Source organism: Semicossyphus pulcher, unplaced genomic scaffold (assembly GCF_022749685.1).
Source record: "Semicossyphus pulcher isolate SPU_LCO1_2020_fin unplaced genomic scaffold, fSemPul1.0.p SCAF_3, whole genome shotgun sequence".
NCBI classification, from domain to species: domain Eukaryota; kingdom Metazoa; phylum Chordata; class Actinopteri; order Labriformes; family Labridae; genus Semicossyphus; species Semicossyphus pulcher.
Genome location: NW_027211704.1, coordinates 33,872,236 through 33,892,185, shown reverse-complemented (window position 1 = coordinate 33,892,185; position 19,950 = coordinate 33,872,236). Strand labels below are relative to the sequence as shown.

The 19,950-nt window shown below is 42.3% G+C and overlaps 3 protein-coding genes across 3 annotated transcripts; all 3 read right to left on the bottom strand.

Annotated features, from left to right (window-relative positions):
• Positions 1–8,546: 8,546 nt before the first annotated feature.
• On the bottom strand, positions 8,547–10,128 carry LOC138605285 (odorant receptor 131-2-like). Its single transcript, XM_069677431.1, has 2 exons — positions 9,979–10,128; positions 8,547–9,368 (listed from the first exon to the last, which is right to left on the bottom strand). The coding sequence occupies exons 1-2, from the start codon at positions 10,126–10,128 to the stop codon at positions 8,547–8,549; spliced, it is 972 nt and encodes a 323-aa protein (XP_069533532.1).
• A 2,538-nt stretch (positions 10,129–12,666) lies between these two features.
• Positions 12,667–14,510, bottom strand: LOC138605284 (odorant receptor 131-2-like). Its single transcript, XM_069677430.1, has 2 exons — positions 14,355–14,510; positions 12,667–13,473 (listed from the first exon to the last, which is right to left on the bottom strand). Exons 1-2 carry the CDS (start codon positions 14,508–14,510, stop codon positions 12,667–12,669), a joined length of 963 nt encoding a protein of 320 aa, XP_069533531.1.
• A 2,774-nt stretch (positions 14,511–17,284) lies between these two features.
• Positions 17,285–19,236, bottom strand: LOC138606436 (odorant receptor 131-2-like). Its single transcript, XM_069678904.1, has 2 exons — positions 19,090–19,236; positions 17,285–18,052 (listed from the first exon to the last, which is right to left on the bottom strand). The coding sequence occupies exons 1-2, from the start codon at positions 19,234–19,236 to the stop codon at positions 17,285–17,287; spliced, it is 915 nt and encodes a 304-aa protein (XP_069535005.1).
• Positions 19,237–19,950: the final 714 nt, after the last annotated feature.

The window sequence follows — 19,950 nt, the reverse complement described above, 5'->3', positions numbered from 1 at the left end:
AATTCATTGTCATATAATTAAAATCTTCAATTATAGCAGTTGAGTTAGTTTATTAAGTGTACAATAGAGTAGACCATATGAAAATGTTCATATTGAAGTGTAACACTTTTGTTACAATTGTTTCTATTTCTGCTGATGTGAAATGTTTCTTTTTTCCTTTAGAGGCCATCTTTCACGTTCTTTCAGCTTCTCCGTAACACCGCTCTCTTCATGCGGCACCAAACAGATGTCCTTATATGAAGAAATAGAGGCGTGGCAGTGTGCTGATTGCAGATCGCGGACACGCGCCTGTCGATTTAGAATGGTTCTGATTTACTAACATACGCACGGTGGTGAGAACAAAATTGGCCGGTACGCACGTGTCATAAATCCGACGGTGATTATGCGCAAGTACTTATTTTTTGTGGAGAGTAAGAACATTTCTGCGCAGATATTAGTGAATGAGGCCCAACGGGTGGTTGCTATCATTAAATATCTAATTAAATGTATATCCAACTATCATAAGTCTTAGATATCAAAACCAAATATATTTTATGTCATGACAAAAAAGAATTTCTACACATTTATTTTACCACTGCACGCATTCAACTACTTTCTGGACTACAATGAAACATAATGTATCACGTAAAACTAACAGCGTATGTATGTTGAGATTGAGAGGTCAAAAGGTCATCATCCACTCCAACATAAACTAATCTTTAATCATTTTAAACAAAGATACTTTATGGTAAGATTTACATTCTTAAAAGTATTATAGTAAAAGCCCATGTCTCTGGGTTTTAATGTGAATTTAAAGAACACCCTTAACAGTGTCTCTTAGTGTCTGCTATTTATTTATTTTATTTTATTTTTATTCTTATGCTGCAACTTATTTATACAGTACATTGATTTATGTTATCACTTTTGGTTTAGAGGGATGAGAGGGTGTCAGGGCAACATGCATTTTATTGACTGTAAGTTTGTGTGGTCTTTGGCAACATAGTATGTAGTCCCAATGAGAGCGCCTGCTGTCCAGATTTGGTAATCTGTTAAACACTAGCTGGATCAGGTTAATCCAATCCAGTTTCTTTATGAAAAATCAGGACAAAAGTAAACTGGATTATCTGATCCTGGATTAAACTGTTTGAAAAACTGAGCACTGATGCTTCAGTAGACTTACCCCTTCATGCTCACAGACGGAGAGCACCCTCAAGACATTCTGACACACGTTCTCAACCGCTGTGTTCCCAAACACACAGGTGACGCCCACAATCCGAATGTTGGGTGCTGCCAAGGCCATCATGATGGCCTGAGCTGTGTCAGTGATCACCTGCTTCTTCTCCATTGTCTTCCACAGAGTACACATTTCAAAAATCGCAGTCAAAATTACAAAATACATTTTGTCAAATACTGGAAGAATTGGCAGAAAGAAGCATTTCCATTTGTGTTACACTAATAATAAATTATATACACCTTGATTTATACATAACAATCCTCATTCCTAGCGACACGGTCGTGAGAGAAAAAACGCTGCGAACGGGTTTGGTTTCTATGACAACATAAGTTGTGGGTCTGTTTTGATTCCCAAAAGCAATCGAAGGTCTCTCCATGATCTGCATGTCCTGCCGATGTTGACTCTAGTTTTTCCCCTGAAGTCGATCACGTTGCTGTTTGGTCAGACAGGCTTCACTAGATAAAAATTATCTTTGTTTTTTATTCTTGTGTGTACGTTGTGTTGGTGTTGTTGTGGGTGCCGGTCATTTGTTGGCGTTATCCTTCTCCATTTCACAGCTTGCGTTGTCTCGTGTTGCACACGGTTGATTGTAGCGGCGGAGAATGAGCTCTCGGCAGAGGTACTCGCGAAGGCGCAAATACGTCACATCCTCATGTTTCCCGGAAAAACCGTCCCGAGTGCTTTACATAAAAATCAGCCCACAGGCTGTTAGAGGCAACAGAGGACGTTGGGGAAGGTCTCAATTTATCAGTTCCTCTACTATCCCTTCACACATTGGCAATAAAAAATGATATTTGATAGATGAATACATGTAAAATCTTACATATAGCCCCTTTAATTAATTTAAAATAAAGAAAAGATTTTAATTCTTTTCTGTGAAGTTTAAGCAGCAGGTTTCAGCGAAATGGTAAAAGCAATAGTAAAAGTTATTCTTTTACCTGTCGCCTTTTATCAGAGTGAAAATATAAGATTACATAGAACTTACACAGAACATAGAACCCAAACGATAAGTTATTTACAACAATAAGCTGAGTAGAAAGTAATGATGGCAACAAGAAGTAATAAAAAACATTGCACCGGATAGGCTATATAATGTCATGTTTATATTGAAATAGATAAAAATAAATAAATTACATTCAAATAAAGTTTTTTTTTTATTTTAATTTTTTTATTTTTTTATTTTTTTGTTTATTTATTTTTTTGTTTCATGGGTTAGTTAACAGAGGTTCCGTCTTGTTCATTTAAAGAACCAGAGGAATCTCTCGCAGAGAGAGTGTTTCTGCTGCTGGAGATTGTCCATTCGGTCCACAACTACTCGTGGGTCTTCACATGGTATGATGGTATTCGACTCCTCTGGGGCCACAGCTGCCTGTGGTTCTTCAGGTGGTGTTGCAGCATTTGACTCCTCTGGGGCCACAGCTGCCTGTGGTTCTTCAGGTGGTGTTGCAGCCTTTGACTCCTCTGGGGCCACAGCTGCCTGTGGTTCTTCAGGTGGTGTTGCGGTATTTGACTCCTCTGGGGCCACAGCTGCCTGTGGTTCTTCAGGTGGTGTTGCAGCCTTTGACTCCTCTGGGGCCACAGCTGCCTGTGGTTCTTCAGGTGGTGTTGCGGTATTTGACTCCTCTGGGGCCACAGCTGCCTGTGGTTCTTCAGGTGGTGTTGCGGTATTTGACTCCTCTGGGGCCACAGCTGCCTGTGGTTCTTCAGGTGGTGTTGCGGTATTTGACTCCTCTGGGGCCACAGCTTGTTCCTCTGCTGCGGGTGGTTCCTCAGGGGCCACAGCCACAGCCACCTGTTCTTCTGAAGCCATCAAAAGATGTTCATCACTGGCTGGTTCTTCCTGCAGGGCCTGTTGTTGATCTTTTATTATCTGCAGGAGCCGGGTCTGTTCCTCTTGCCACTGCAGTTTTTCCTTTTTTAGGTCGTCCTCTGCCTGGGCCAGTGCAGCCTCAAGCCTGGTGTTTTCCTCCCTCTGTCGGGCCAGGGAAGTTTCTACTTCCTTCTGACGATCCTTTTTCTTTTCAAGAGCTTTCTCCAGCTTCCTGACTTTGCAGAGAACCTCCTTTTCGGTGGTCTCCCTGTCAATTAACTCCAGCTGGAAGAGCTTGATCCTCGTTTCATATTTTATGTGAGCCTCGGCAGCCAGAGCTGTCTGAGTTTGGAGCTTTTCTTTAAGATGCTTCACCTCAGCAATTAAAGCTGCCTGCTCACTTTCCTGCTTGATGGTCAGCTCATCTTTGTCTGTCATGAAGTTGAGCTCAGCAGCTTCTACAATCTTCACCGCTGTCTGCTGATAGAAAGCCTCCCCTGGATTCATTAACGTTGTCTTCAGAGGCTGCTGTGTTGTTGTGTCAGGCTCTCTCTGGAGGATACAGGTGAAAGGCAGTCTCATTTCACACTGTGGTTCCTTTGGTTCCACAGCTTTCTGTGGTTCTTTAAAGGCCAAAGCCAGTTGTGGTTCCTTAGAGGTTATGACAGATTTTGACTTCTCTGGAGCCACCGCTAACTGTTCTTCTAGCACCACAGCAGCTGGTGGTTCTTCAGGGGTCACAGCTACTTGTGGTTCCTCAGGTGTTAGGTCAGGCTGTGGTTTCATAGATGCAACAGCAGCCAGAGGTTCTTCAGGGGTCCCAGCTTCCTGTTGTCGTTCAGGATCAGGCTCTACCTGTGTTTCTTCAGGTGTTTTATTAGAACTTGCTGCTTTCACAGACCGTTTAGGTGTAGCAGTCTGCTTCATTTTCTTGTTTAATGCCGACATGTTCGGCTCAAGGAGGGCTGGACCTTTTGATTGCCAAAAACTGACAATCTGGATGCTATTTTTACATTTGTTCCTGCCTTTCTTTCTTGCCACAGCTACCTGTGGCTGTTCTAATGTTACAGGTACCAGTGGTAAGTCAGGCTTTGGTTCCTTAGGTGAAAGAGCTACCTCTGGTTCTTTGAAGGCCACAGCCACTTGTGGCTCTTCGGTTGTCATGTCTGGCTGTGGCTTTTTACCTGCTCCAACAGGTAGGGCAGCCAGCACCAGGCTTTTAATACGAGTTATCTTTGGCAGCCCTCTCTGGAGCTCGGGATACTCATTCACGTTGAGCTCTGGGCAATAAACAGACGGATTTTCACTTTGCACATTAGTTTGAGTAGAGTTCATCCAAGGGTTTACCACCTGGGGCTCTTTCCTCTCCACTGCAGTTGGCTTCACAGGCTGCTCAGGTTTGGCAGATTGATCAGCTTTGCAGTTCAGTGCAGGCTTTGGTTCCTCATGTGCAACAGCTACCTGCAGTTCTGTTGCCATGACAACCTTTAGTTTGTCAGTGTCCACAGCTGGTTGTTCTTCTTCTGGGGACTCAGCTACTTGTGGTTCCTCAGGTGTTAGGTCAGGCTGTGGTTTCACATATGCAACAGCAGCCAGAGGTTCTTCAGGGGTCCCAGCTTCCTGTTGATGTTCAGGTGCAGGATCTACCTGTGTTTCTTCAGGTGTGTCATTAGAACTTGCTGCTTTCACAGACTGTTTAGGTGTAGCAGTCTGCTTCATTTTCTTTTTTAATGCCGACATGTTCGGCTCAAGGAGGGCTGGACCTTTTGATTGCCAAAAACTGACAATCTGGATGATATTTTTATGTTTGTTCCTGCCTTTCTTTCTTGCCACAGCTACCTGTGGCTGTTGTAGTATTACAGGTACCTGTGGTAAATCAGGCTTTGGTTCCTTGGGTGAAGGAGCTACCACAGCCACTTGGGGCTCTTCAGTTGTCGTGTCTGGCTGTGGTTTTTCAGCTTCTCCTACAGGTAGGGCAGCCAGCACTGGGCTTTTCACACAAGGTATCCTTGGCAGCCGTCTCTGGAGCTGGGGATACTCATTCATGTTGAGCTCTGGGCAATAAACAGCTTGATTTTCAGTTCGCAGGTTAGTGCCAGTAGAGTTCAGCCAAGGGTTTACCGTCTGGTCGGTAATAGGCATGATACTGCCGGTGTGGGTTTGAGTCTTTCCACTTGTTTGCATTTTGAAACTTTTCTGGACGTTGGGATACGTTTGTGTTCTGTCTTTGGACTGTGTTTGTCTCACTGGAGGTTAACATGCTTTTATAGCTTTTTAAAGGTTCTAGAATATCTTTGAATCAAAGCATCCAAGGAGGATTTGCATTAAAGCCTTCTTAAGTCCCGCCCCTTTTTTCTCTTTGCTCCAATTACAGTTGAGCAATTTGGGTACCTAACAGAATAGCTAGTGACATCACAGTAGTTCTTGCCAATGACATCACAGTAGTTCTAGCCAAGCGTCACAGTTAGTTCTAACCAATCATAGCACAATATTACTAGCCAATCACAGCACAGTAGGAGTAGCCAATCGCAGCATAGGAAGTGCAATTTGGCCATGTTTATTGGAACATTGGAACAATTATACTTAAGGTTAAATTACATTATTCAACAAGTTGTTACGTTTTACTGTCATAGCCCAGTTCAAGGGAAAGACATAGAGAAGACCACACATGAAATTTAACTCAACATTTATTTAAACCAAAGATAATTTAAACAATTGCAATGTTAAATATGTGTATGTGTAACATCAACATGTGAAATAAGAGTTTACTCTGTGATTCAGAGGTACCAGCTTGATTGATATAGACATACACAGTTTGCTGTAATGTTAATGTACCCTTGGCTATGACATGGAGGTCTGTGCGGCCCTCCAAGGAAATGCCTCCCCAGACCATCACTGACCCACCGCGAAACCAGTCATGCTGGATGATGTTACAGGCAGCATAACGTTCACCACAGCATCTCCAGACTCTTTCACGTCTGTCACATGTGCTCAGTGTGAAGCTGCTCTATTTTGTGAAGAGAACAGGGCGCCAATGGCGGACCTGCCAATTCTGGTGTTCTCTGGCGAATGCTAAAGGAGCTGCACGGTGCTGGGCTGTGAGCACAGGTCCCATTAGAGGATGTTGGGCCCTCATGCCACCCTCATGGAGTCTGTTTCTGACAGTTTGGTCAGAAACATGCAAGCCAGTAGCCTGCTGGAGGTCATTTTGTAGGGCTCTGGCAGTGCTCCTCCTGTTCCTCCTCACACAAAGTAGCAAAAATCGCTCCTGCTGCTGGGTTGATGCCCTGCTACGGCCCTGTCCAGCTCTCCTCGTGTATGCAACATCGTGGACGCCAGCTGGTGTAAAAACCTTGAAGCAGAAGATTTTTAACTTCCCAGCACCTTTTCCTCTGCTCCGCCTGGTGCAGCGTCACTTCGCCTGCACTTCAATACAAAACGGTAAAACAGTTACACCTGCAGTACGTAGTCCGACAGTTACAAGTGTTGAATTGATGAAGTAAGATTAAACAAAATATAATAATGTTTTATGTTCTAGTGTGTTAGAGCTGTTTCGCTGATTATGGACCGATTTACTTTTGTTGTTGCCAAAGGAAAAAATGAGGGTGTGTGGTGTCGGACAACTCACAGGCTGTTAAGTGCAGCAATGAGGATGCTAACTGTTAATGTGGTGGAGGAGGACCTTATGATGCTAAATCTGGTGGATAATATGGAGGATGAGGAGGATGAAAAAAGGACTGTCAGAACGAGCTGTATACTGCAAGTTACTGTCTTGAGCTGAAAGTAAGCTAATTCTATCATGTCGTGTGTCCCTCGGGCTAATGTTAGCTAGCAACTAGCAGGCAACTACTAGCTTGAAGGAGATATGTGTGCATACATTATCGTTTGATGAATCTTCTTTTACCATGAAGTATACAACTCCAGCCAGTAGTGCAGTAGTTTTTGCTCACAGCTGAATTCGTGTAAGTCATGTTCCTGCTTGTTGGGTACTCTCTGTGTGCATTTAAGTTGCTCAGTCTTAATTTACGGAATGAAATTGCACTTACATTTGACATTTAGTAACGTGCAGACGATTTGCCAAAACACCATCGAGTCGATAACATCAGCTAACTCACGCAGACTCCTGGGGCTGATCTGGTTGATAATTGAGTAATTTGTCGTTTGGTTACGAAGCACAATGCCAGATCCATGCCGTGTAGTTATGTTAGAGCTAGTTGGCTAACCTTAGCATGCTCGCTAATGTTATGACAACCAAAATGCGTTCTGTGAGTGTGTATGTCAGTGTTGTCAGTCTAGCTTGACATATAACTTTGCCACCTAACATGATACTAACTGAGGTATTATGACAAACAGTGTTGATTTTGGACAACATGATGCCGGTCAATGAACACGTCTCCTCAGTGAAAAGTAAACAGAGCCGGTGAGTTCTGAGACTGAGCATGCTCAGTTTTACATGTCTTCGGCAAAAACCCCGGGTGCTCGTTCATGCGTGTGCAAGAAGGTTGACTGCAGTTCCCTCAACGGCCGGCCGTGTCGCTAGGAATCAGGATTGTCTGAGAGTTACATATAGCACCTTTGTCTTTCGATTGTAAGTCAATCAATAGTTTTTAGGATTTTTTTGGTCGAAAAATAACAATAATAGATTATCGATGTAGTTAATAATTTTCTGTCAATAGAATAATTGATTAATTGACTCATTTTTTCAGCTCTGCAGCAAAATGATGCACGCAGCTGTGTAGGATTATACAGACCCAATTCAGACATACAGTGACGTGTTATAACCATATCAGCGCTTCATCTTCATAGATCAGTGTGCACAGTGACCTGAAACAATTACTTTATTATGGATAATCATGTTTTTTAAATTTTGGAAACTTTATTGCACTGTGTACATAGTGTGTGTGTGTGTGTGTGAATCTATAAAGCTGAGCCTTGCCCTCATGCAAACACAGATATGAAGCATAAACAGAAACACAAACATGACACACTCAAACTGTGGTTCCAATCCTCGGCTTGCAGCGGTGCTGACTGGATCGACCACTGTCGGATCTTTTCCCCAACAGATTCTTAAGCCTTCAAGCCGCATGAGCTTCTCTAAGGATTCATAAAATCTTGACAGTCCACCCTGAATGTGACCGCATCTGTTAAATAATATTTTGAAAGTATTTTTCTTTTAAATTTTTTAGTAGTATTCAAAAAAGTAAAAACAAACCAGCAAAAAAAGTTACCCCAAAATGATCTTGTCACATGCTGTAGTAGAGATACGTGTTCAGACTGCAGATGTGGCATCATGCAGTGTTTTTCCTGAGACTCTCTGCACCTTCACAGTTAGGCTGAACGATTTAGAAAAAATATCTAATTGCGATTGTTTTGACTTGTATGCAATTTCAATATGATTTGCGATATTAAAGGGAAAGACAATTTTTACATCATTATTCTCATTTTCATTGAAAAATATGAATGAGTGATTATGATGTGATTTCTGCAGGGATCTGTACCAAGCGAAGATGATACTTTTATTGTTCAGCCCTGTTTCACAGTCACTCTCATGGTTGATGTGGTGACAGTTTCCGGGTGGTTTCTTATGCTCACTTTACAGAGCAGGTACTGCCTCACATACTTCCTGAAGGTCTGGTCTCGTAGTCCGTAGACGATGGGGCTCACAAAGCGAGGCAGGATCTGGACAACGATATAGGAGGCAAAGCGTACAGCCAGGTACTGCCTGGGCAGCAAGTAGTGCAGACTCTGTTCAAACACGGGGCTCACATAGGTAAGCATACATAACAGCAGCTGGAACCCATGCAGGAGGGTCGTGTTTCTGGCTTTTTTACCGTCTAATGTTGCTCCTCTGGCAGCAAACACAATCCTGAAGTAAGTGTAGAGGAGTGTGAGCCAAACCAGGACGAGACAAACAATGTGTGAAGTGTTCCTCTTCTTAATGCTGTAGTTGCTTCTGAACACATAATCTCGGGCACAGAACCGCCTGGAGTGAAAAAAACGCGGCGGCTCGGTGGCGATGAGGATGAAGAGGTCGGGTATAATGGAGAGGGAACTGGCAACCCAGATAAAACCAATCAGGATGTAGGTTTTCCCGACGGTGCAGATCTGCCTGGAGCGGAGGGGCATGCAGATGGCGATGTAGCACTCCACTGCCATGCTTGCCAGATTCAGCGGGGTGTTCAGGGTGGTGAGGATGGTGATGATCAGTAGGATGATGCAGAAGGACACGTTGATGGTGTAAAAGGCGTAGCTGATGATGTGGAGGAGAGTGGTCAGGGCCAGCTGCATCATGTCGTTGATCACAAGGTGGATGAACAGGATGTAACGAGGGTTTGAGTTGAAGATCTGAAGGAGAAGAATTCAGAGTGGTTTAAGTATCACAGATGATTAAGTTAAAAATAACTCTTCTCATCATTTCTTGTCTTTTTAAAATCATTGTTTCTTATTTTGGATTTTGTGAAGAACAAAAAAAGAAAAGTTTGCACTACATCACAAGAAAAGCCAATGCAGCCGGCATAATTCACACTTACAGTCCACATGCTGTCAAACATTTGAAGTACAGCAAATTACTAACGAAACATTTACTAAGTAAATGTCCAAAACATTCAAGCGACCCTACCCTATGATAGAAAAGACTAAACAAACGTATGCTGCCAATACATGTGTTTTATCTCTGAATAACATTTTTTTATTCTCGACCTTTTCTTCTTTTGCTTAACTGTATTTACAGTCTGCGGTTATCCGAGATATTTAAACTGGGAAAGGTTTGATCATTTATCTGGTCGATGTCATCTACATTTATTTTTTCAAACTGATTTCTTGAAGTTGATAAAACACTGCACACGTACACGAGGGGGCAAGACATTTAGAAGAAAAGGGCAGGGAGGTATGGCATGTTGCTTTTCTGCTTGCACACATATGCAGTATAAAACATAAATACAGGCACATTTCATACCTGGTGCTTCCTGAAGGTGTGCACCAGAGTACCATTGACGTAGTTAATGGAGATGCAGAGGGCTGTGACGATCACATTCTTGGTCACAGCTGTGGTGAAGGTGTCCCGCTGGTTCCCAGATGAAGAGCCGTTAAGGGATGAAACGTTCATGTCTGACGTGATGCAAAACCCTTCCGTCTGAAATCAGCACAATCATTCAGCAGAGAGTGACATGTCCTCTAGAAACGCAATAACTCTGCCATTAGACTCCCTGATCTGTGGAAACATATTTCTCTTCTAAAAATCTGATATTTATGTCAAACTGTTCAACGTCAGGTAACTTAGAGTATATACAGCACTCGTAAGACCTTCACAGTTCGTACCCAGAGAGACAGAAGCATCAATATATCAGCAATATCTGTTGATCATTAATCTAAATCACACAAAAGGACATGATACATAAAACATATTACATAAATGATAAACACAACAAAACAGTACTTTGTAGACCACACAGTATGTGTATCAGTCCAGTGCAACCAAAGCAGTAATCATGTACCCAGCAGGATGACACACACACCTCTGTTCTGTCTGCTGATGAGAGGTGTTCACTTATGATCAGTGAAGACATTTGGGATTATATTAACCCATGTGTGTGTGTGTGCGTGTGTGTGTGTGTGTGTGTGTGTGTGTTTCTGCTACAAGATTTCACAGGACGTCAATCACACATGAAGTCTTGGCAACCAGATAAACAACAGAGGGACCAGTTTACTTCTAACGGCAGAATAGTTAGAAGGCATATGCGCTTCTACTACATGATGTAAACAATCCACGTGCCTATATCAGCCGTATCTAACTCCATATGTCCCTACTCATAAATTCATTGATTGTTTCTGTTTATGAAGCTTATGAAAGGTGATGATGTCATCTGGTAACGATCGATCGTTTTGATCGCTACGTCATCAATAACGTCCCTCGTGCACACGCGGCTCACATGCTGTTGTGAATTGTGAGAGAAAATATTTAACTTTTGTGACTTAATGAAACAGAGTGCTGATGAAGACAGTCAAACAGACAGAGAGAAAGAGGGGGCGGGGCCAGCAGCTGTGCAGAGAGCAGAGGTGCAGGTGTGTTGGGGTACTGAAGCAAAGCAAAGTGATCCGATTAAAGTAGATCACGGCTGCAACAACTAATCGGTTAAAATCGATGATTAAAATAGTTGGCAACGAATTTCATCATCGATTAGTTGGGTCTTTGTTATGATGCACGGCATGCGCTGTGAAAACATCACTGGGGGCAGGCAGCCAACGCCGCGGCTTGTGTAGCTCGTGATGAATTACAGGAAGTTACAACATCTCCGGCCTCCTCTGGGATAAACAATTATATTTCAATGAGGAGTATCCGACTAGGAATGAACCGATACTGACACCAGTATCGGGTATCTGAGCTTAAGTACTCGTACTCATAAAACTACGACGAGTACAGCACCCAGGATACCACTTTGACGTTAGCCGCCCGTTAGCAAGATAAAGGCTTAGTCCTCACAGACAGCGCTAACATGTCCACTCACGGCCAAACTGAAGCTAACAGAGTGTAACAGAAACATTAAGGCAAACTAACTGACATATTCATGGACGCACACACGATGAAAAGAGTCCGTCGGCGATCACTGCCCGGACTGTGAACAAGTCCGGGCATGTCTCCCTCACCGCCGTGTTTCCCAGGGATGCGCTGTGGAGTGCTGCGTTCAGGTGCGCTCAGAAATGGGAGTGTTCATCACGTGACCTTTTTTACACTATATGTGGGATGTTGTGTTGTACTGAAAGTGTCATGTTTGTTAAGTAAAACAAAGTTGAGTGTTAAAAGCAGCAACAGTTGCATCATTCTGTCGATTCACTTTGTTACAGTCAGAAAGTGAGGAACGTCTAATGAAAATGAAACATGCTTTTAAAGTCATTATGAGAACTGTAACCATATTATTAAGTACTCATATCGGTACTCTGTCCCCAAATGTAAGTACTTGTACTTGGTCTGAAAAAGAGTGGTATCAGTGCATCCCTACACCCGACCGTTGTTTACTCTTCCTCTCTAAACTGCTGTCGCTGCGAGGTCATCACATGACATGCCAGCTCCAACCAAAAGTGAAGCCCAAACCCCTCCATCGCCCCCTGGGGGAGGGGCTGTTAGTTTAGGGAGCGCTTGATTTAATATGCAGCAGAGTTTTCTAAATAATATAGTAAATAATGATTTGATGTTAGTGTGATCATTGCCAGGACATATGCTAGCTGTTGCTGTCTGTTAACCTTGTTTTCTGTTGCCTGTCTGCACAGCACTTTGTTCGGCTCACGTTGTTATGAATGTGAGATAGAAATACATTTAGCTGTTAGATCACACAGATCACACAGCTGCTTCATTGTATTAATTTGATTTCAGACTGAAAACAGAGACTTGTCGGATGTTTGAACATGATTGTGTTTGCTAGTGAGACTGGAGTTTTGTAGTCGTTCAGACTTGATAAAGAACTCAAACTCAAGAACATCAGCAGAATGTGTTGCATTATTATTTACTCATGTATTAGTTTATTCATTATCTGATGCAGCAACACAATAATATAATGACATGTAGGAAATACAAGAAAAGCATTAAACATGAAGCTAATGAAAGCAGGTTTATCTTTTAGAGTTTAGACAGCTGAGAGAAATCTGAGCATTATTTTGCTGCAGTCTGTGGTTTGACGCTCTCCCTCGCCGCACACAGCATGTACATTTTCAAATGGTGTCGAAATGTCTTGTCTCGTAGCCCGTACACAACAGGACTGATGAGCCGGGGAAGGATCTGGATGATGATGTAGGAGGCAAAGACTACATGTACATAATGTTTAGGAAACCAGCTCAACAGAGCCTTTTTGAGCACATGGGCCACAAAGGTTAGCATGCACAGCAGAAGCTGAAAAGCATGCAGCAGGATTGTGTTCCTGGCCTTCTTTGCATCTCCGTCAGTTAAGTTAGCAGCTTTAGCTTGTTTAGCAGCCGTGAAGATCTTCAAGTAAGTGTAGAAAAGTGTGAGCCAAACACCAATCAGGTAAATGATGTAAACATCCTTCTTTTTCACATGTATGGGGTGTCTGAACAGGTTGTCCTTTTCACAAAAAACTGCAGAAGAGAATAACTGCACAGGTTCTGTTGCCAGAAAAATAAACACATCTAATAGTGTGGAGACAGCACTCATGGCCCAGATCCCAGCAATCAGGATGTACGTTCTTCTGATCGTGCACAACTCGGCGTGTCTCAGAGGTAAACAAATGGCGATGTAGCACTCCACTGCCATGACAGCTAAATTTAATGGCGTGTTGAGGGTCGTGAATACGGCGAGTGTAATAATGAGGCAACAAAAAGAGGCGTTAATTTTGTAGAAGATATAACTTGAGACAAAAAGGCTTATCGTTGTTGTCAGCTGGATCATATCGTTCACCACCAGGTGGATGAACAGGATGTAACGGGGATTCACATAAAACACCTGAAGGAGAGAAGAAGAAGAAAAACAGCCGGTTAAACTCCCCCAGTACTCCGTCTCTGTTCTATACATGATTCTTTGTTGTGTTTGAGCGTCCTGAAAACCTGCTCTCGATCCCAACTCGTCAAATATGGCTCGGACTGTTGTTTAATGCTCTTTCTATATGAGGTGTTAAAGTCAGCTGATTGAGGATAAAGAGCGATAAATTACAGGTGTGACTTTCACACAGGAGTCAGGGGTTTCTGTGTGAGAGCAACAGTCAATGATCGCCTCTTTTTGACACAACTATTATGCAAAAGTACTTATTTAAATATTTTCTAAAACCAAACCAAGTCGTTCAGCTGCCTAAACATGACAAAACTGAAACACAAACCTCGTGTTTGTAATTGTTGCATGTCCAAAACTCGTAAATGTGCCGTTTTAGAGCAACATTTATTTTGAAGTTGCATGTTTTTAACTCGACCACACAGCTGTGCACATAAACATTGTTAATACTTTGAAGCAAAGGGCCTCTGACAGAGCTGCACATGATGAGTTAGGAGGGAGAACACGCTGCTCCTGCACCAAATGGACTTACAGATACTAAAGACAGCAGTGACAGAAAGGATGCCCATGTGACAAATTGTAATATTAAGTTCTACAAATTAAAAACACCAAATGTTCTACAATGATGCATTCAGTGTTCTGTTTCTTTACGTACAGAAGACACAAAAAGGTGATTCCTCACGTCCCCACACTCATCCTGAACAACAATCACATCTGAGTAAAGACTGAGCCTTCTACTTTACACGGAAAACTGATCATTGAACAGAAATGATTTGGCAATAACAACAGTCACACTTATATACATGTGATTTAATGTTAACAACATGAAGCAGTCTGACCTCGTGTTTTCTGAAGGTGTGAATCAGAGTACCATTGATGTAGTTGATTGTGAGGCCGACAGCCAGGACGATCACGTTCTTGGTCACAGCTGTGCCGAAAGAGTCTCGATACGTCGCACCGCTCGACATGTTGAAGCCATGAGACGAGGAGTTCATCGAGTTAATCTGAGGGTCTGTGTCACAAGAGGACATTTAAACATGTTTAACTTTAGTTCAGACTCGCTGCAAAACTCAGCTTTAAATGTGTTCATCTTAAAATCAAATGTGTTTTTACAATAAGGAATACCTTTGTTAAGACTTCAGATAATAACATCATGAGAGTGATGCAAATCTACAAGCAATAAACTCATCATAGTAACATTTATCTTTTAATGTGTCCGTCCCTTTTAACAACGTGTTATATATATGTATATATATGTATATATATACATATATACATATATATACTGATGCATGAGGCTGAAATGTTAAGGTGCTTTGCATTGATACGAGGCGTCATATAAAAGTTTAGGTTCCCCTGAATAGTTCAAAATTGCATCAACAAAAGCTCGATGAATAGATGTCAATAAATACCGCTGATGAAAAATAACAATAAAAACACAATTATTAATTGTTATTAATTATTAACCATCTCATTGCTGAATTGTTTAAGAGTTACTCAATTAATATTGCAACACAATTCTGTAGTTCAACATTAAATGCAGATACAGTTCACATGGATTGCATGAGTAAAACATTATTATAAAACATTGCATTAATGTGTTTCCTACCTGTGAGGGTGAACTTCAGTCTCCACCTTCACGCTGCACTGTGAGTGTGAAACCAGTTTAATGGCTTTATATTATACAGGGTGTCAGAGATGATGTCACTGCGATATCCAGCTGTGTGTGTGTTAGGCTGCATCAGCAGTCCTTAGTAAACGAGACCAACGTGGAAAAGTTATAATCTTTAATAAATGGGAACCTTACCACTGATTAGGGCGTGTGCATGCAAGATGTCACATATATGAGTTACAAGTAATGAGATATATTGATCATAGACAGTCGTTTAGATTGCTTTAGTAAATGATCAAAGTGATGAAGTGCTACCAGCTTCAGCACTCGATGTTAGGGCTGCTCGATCATGGCAGAAACCACCATAACAATTATTTTGTTCAATAATTGAGATCACGATTATTGAAACGATTACTCACTGACCTTGGAACAGCAACCATTTATTGAACAGTCGGGCTGGGTTTAAAAAATAGATTTTTCTGATTCGAATCGATTCTCATTTGAATGACCCAATATCGATTAATAAATCCCGAGATCGATCTTTAAAAATATGTAAAAACGTGTCTGATCACTCACGTTTCTGAGCGCTCCTGAACGCAGCACGACTCAGTGCATCCCCTCGAAACACAGCAGTGAGGGAGACATGCCCGGACTCGTTTACTGCAGCTACTACGGAGACGTCAGTGATCGCTGACAGACTCTTTTTATGTGTGTGTGTCCATGAATATGTGAGTTAGTTTTGCTCTGATGTTTATGTTTCTCTCTGTCAGCGTCGGCTTTGGCCGCGAGTGTATTTTCAGCATGTTGGAACATTACAATATTATAAAAGCTTCCCACCCTGAGCGAGGAAAATGTCTTGTGGCAAAATCCCGCGCAAGTTGAAGCCCAACTGTTTAATCAAAACCATGAGCCAGATGTTCAGACTGAAAACTTTGAACTGGAAAAAAAGTTCATAAGCTGTCTTATTTATAACATTGTTAATATTGTGTTGACTGACGTGTGTTTGTCATGTTAAATAAAAAGTACATGATGTAACTCCTTTGGGGTCAATTCTTATTGTAAACATTAAACATGTTGATAACGCACCAGGTTAGAGGTGCAGTGATATTGTAACTGAATATATATATATATATATATATATATATATATATTATATATATAATGTATCCTCACTGCTCTGTCGATTATAAAGGAAGAACAGGTCAAAGGCTGCGCGTGAGGAAACTTGTGGTGTGAAGTTTTTTGTCTGTTGAAGTGTTAAATGTTGTAAAATCGGTATGAGCTGCTGTTAATATGAATTCACTGAGCATGGATTACTGCGGCCACTGATGGCACCATGAATGAACCCCCGCTATCTGCTCTGCGTCAAGGTCCGATTCCCAAATCATATTGTATTAACGATAATCGAGCGCATCCTTACGGAGCTCAAGTCCTTCACATAGCCTACAGATGATGAGCTGGATGGGGAGGGGCACGTCCCACCAGTTTCAGCAGTGAGCCAGCAGGAGCAGCTCGTCCAGATGACACTCTGATCCGCGTCATGTGTAACAGCTCAGGCTGTCTTGAGGTGAAAGTGTGGCCGTGTGTGCCGGAGTTAAGCCCCGTACTGATTTAATCCCTGGTTATAACAAATTAGTCCCCTAATGTCAAAGTCATATTTACAGACAAATTGTAGTTGTGGGTCATCCAGAGGGGGTTGCGGATGTTTGTTGTTGTACGTGGCTGTCCGAGTTATTACCTCGTGGTCATGCATTATTATTTTTTCCTCAGATGTCACCAGAGGGGCTCCGTGCTTCACTTCTCTCTGTGTAACAATGTACAACAGACCAAACCTTTCTTGTTGACCAGAGGCTCTCTCTCTCCGTCATCTTGGCTCGGACTGAACTACGTGCCGCTACATCCTGGCGAGTGAGTGTGGGCGGGGCAAACGTCATGCTAAGGCAAAGGGCTGCGCTGGATTTAGATCACGGGACGAAACGAAAGCGGCAAAATAATCGTTTTCACTCGATATACAAAATAGTAATTTAAATGAATTATTCGATTAATCAAGCAGCCCTACTCGATGTCCTTGCTAGTTAGTTCACATTGTTCACCACCTCGTAGCTGAAATAACTTTTCTTTATTTGAAAGACATTCTCGAAGGTTTTGAATGGCTGCTCACAGTATGATGATTTTACAAAACAGATGCCTTTTCAGGTACCTCCTGAAGGTGTTGTCTCTTATGCCATAGACAACAGGACTAATGCATCTAGGCAGCACCTGTACAATGATATAATAGGTGAAGAGATGATCGACATATTTGTCAGGGAACCATAGCTTCATAGCGTCTAAGAACTGGGGGCCTACATATGTTGTCATACACAGCAGCAGCTGAAACCCGTGCAGGAGGACGGTGTTTCTGGCTTTCTTAACATCTTTGCTCGCTGCTTTTGCAGTGAACAGGATCTTGAAGTAAGCGAAGAAGATAGTCATCCAGACGATAACTAGAAACAGTGTATATGTGATGTCTCTCTTCTTGGTGATGTAGGGACTTCGAAAGACCGTTTGCCGGAGGCAGAACACACGGGAATGGAAGAAGTCCAGCTGCTCTGTGGCCAAAGCGATGAAGAGATCAGGAAGAACAGACACCATGGTCGTCATCCACATCAAACCAATCAGCACCACCGTTCTCCTGACGGTGCAGATCTGCACGTGGCGGAGCGGGATGCAGATGGCGATGTAGCACTCCACTGTCATGCAAGCCAGGTTCAGAGGGGTGTTCTCGGTGGCCAAGAGAGCCAGCACGATGAAGACGCAACAGATGGACACATGTATTTGGTAGACGGCGTAGCTGATGACGAACAGGACAACGGTCAGGGTCAATTGGATCATGTCGTTGACCACCAGGTGAATAAAGAGGATGTACCGAGGATTCCTGTAGAAAACCTGAAGGGTGGAACCAAAATATGAGCAAGTTGAGGAAAAGTTTAACAAAAGAGGAAACATCATTGCAGGCAGTGGACATGTGTGGGTGTCATTCACTTTAAAAATCACTATTTGTGTGGAAAGACTCTCCAGTTACTAGAGAGGCAGAGGCAGGTGAAACCTGTTGCTGCCGTGGTCCACTGGTCCAGATTGTGCTGTTCCAGATATTCTGATCCACATGTCACATGTTGATCCCATTCACAATATTCACATGGCTGGCACTTTCCTCAAACATCACACGCATGGTGGTAATTCTCAAATGCTAATAATGTTGTCCTGCTGCGTTTCAGGTTGACACGTAAAATGTCGGGAATCTGACAAAGTGTTACGAGGTCACCGCTTTTCATTAGTCAGCAACCACAAAGACAAAGGATAGTTAAAATGTGTGGTTCCAACGGGCACATTTCAAGGTAAAACACTAAACTGTAAACTCATTAGGTAGCAACAGCTAATTCACAACACATCAGCATTCAAACATTTGTTTGCCAATTCTTAGTGTTTTAAAGCTTTCTAAATAATCCATCAATGGTATTGTTAGCTAGGAAATGGCTGAATGCTAATGTTAGCTGCTGGGTTAACGAATATGTTCTACCTTGAAATACAGCCCAATGTCCCTCTAGATTTTCAGAACTTACAGTTGCTGATCAATTAAGAAGCTTTGAAATGATAAAACTCTTTATCGTTATCAACTTTCATATCTGGAACATTACAATATTATAAAAGCTTCCTGCCCTGAGCGTGACGTCAGAGGAAAATGGCTGCCGTGTGAATATGGTGACCAAACACAAACAGAGCTTTGTCTCCACAAAGAGGATCGAGGAGTGGCTGTGTTAGAGGAAACACCTTCGGCTGTGTGTCTTAAATGTTTTGTCAGAAAACTGTGAGACAGACTTTTGTTCCTTTAGAACTAATGCTGCAGTGTGTCAGGCACAATTTGTTGAGGTTCCCCTTAAAGTCTCATAGAGACGCACAAGGTTGCATTCTTCGTAGTGCCAGACCTCGTGTTTGCAGAAGGTGTGAAAGAGGCTGGCATTGATGTAGTTGATGGAGATCCCGAGAACCACGACAAACACGTTCTTGCCCAGAGCTACGGAGAGGGAGTCATGCTGCCGAACGACCACCGTCACGTTGGCCGACACGTTCATCTCTGAAAAGACAAAGTAATGTCTAACAGAAAGAAAGCATCATAATGTGCAGATATTAATAATTGATATGAGAATAGAACAAATCAATCTTACTGGATGAATGTTATTCAACGCTGATTATCGGACAATTTAACAGCATGAAGCAAATTATTAAATTGTTTTCCAAATACAGTAACAAAGCCTACGAGGGAACATTCAACAGTGGTTTAGTTTGGTAACCCACCACCATTAAACCTCATTCTCTTTCATTTAATTATTATAACTTAACAAAACATGATAAACAAATGGGAAGTGTCACAGTTTTATTCAAACAGAAAGGGAGAGGAGCCAAGGTGCAGACAAAACTAAAGTTTAATTAACAAAAAGGCAACAAACAAAAGGTCACTGTGAGCAGTCCAGGTCAAATCCAACAAAAAGGTCCAACTGAAAGGTACGACCACAAATCCAACGGAACACAGGGAGGCACATAAAGTCCAGGTAACAGGTTCGGGCAACAAAGATACAGGATGACTACGAGCTCTGACAAATGACGACGACCTGACACTGAGACACGGGAGCACGAAGACTAAATAAATTTGGGAGGTGATGCTAATTAGGCACAGGTGAGACAATCAAGAGGCAGGTGAACACAATAATCAAACTAGCGGGAAAACACACAAAGGCAGGAAGTGGAAGATCACCAGAGACAAGGTGTCAAAGTAAAACAGGAAACAC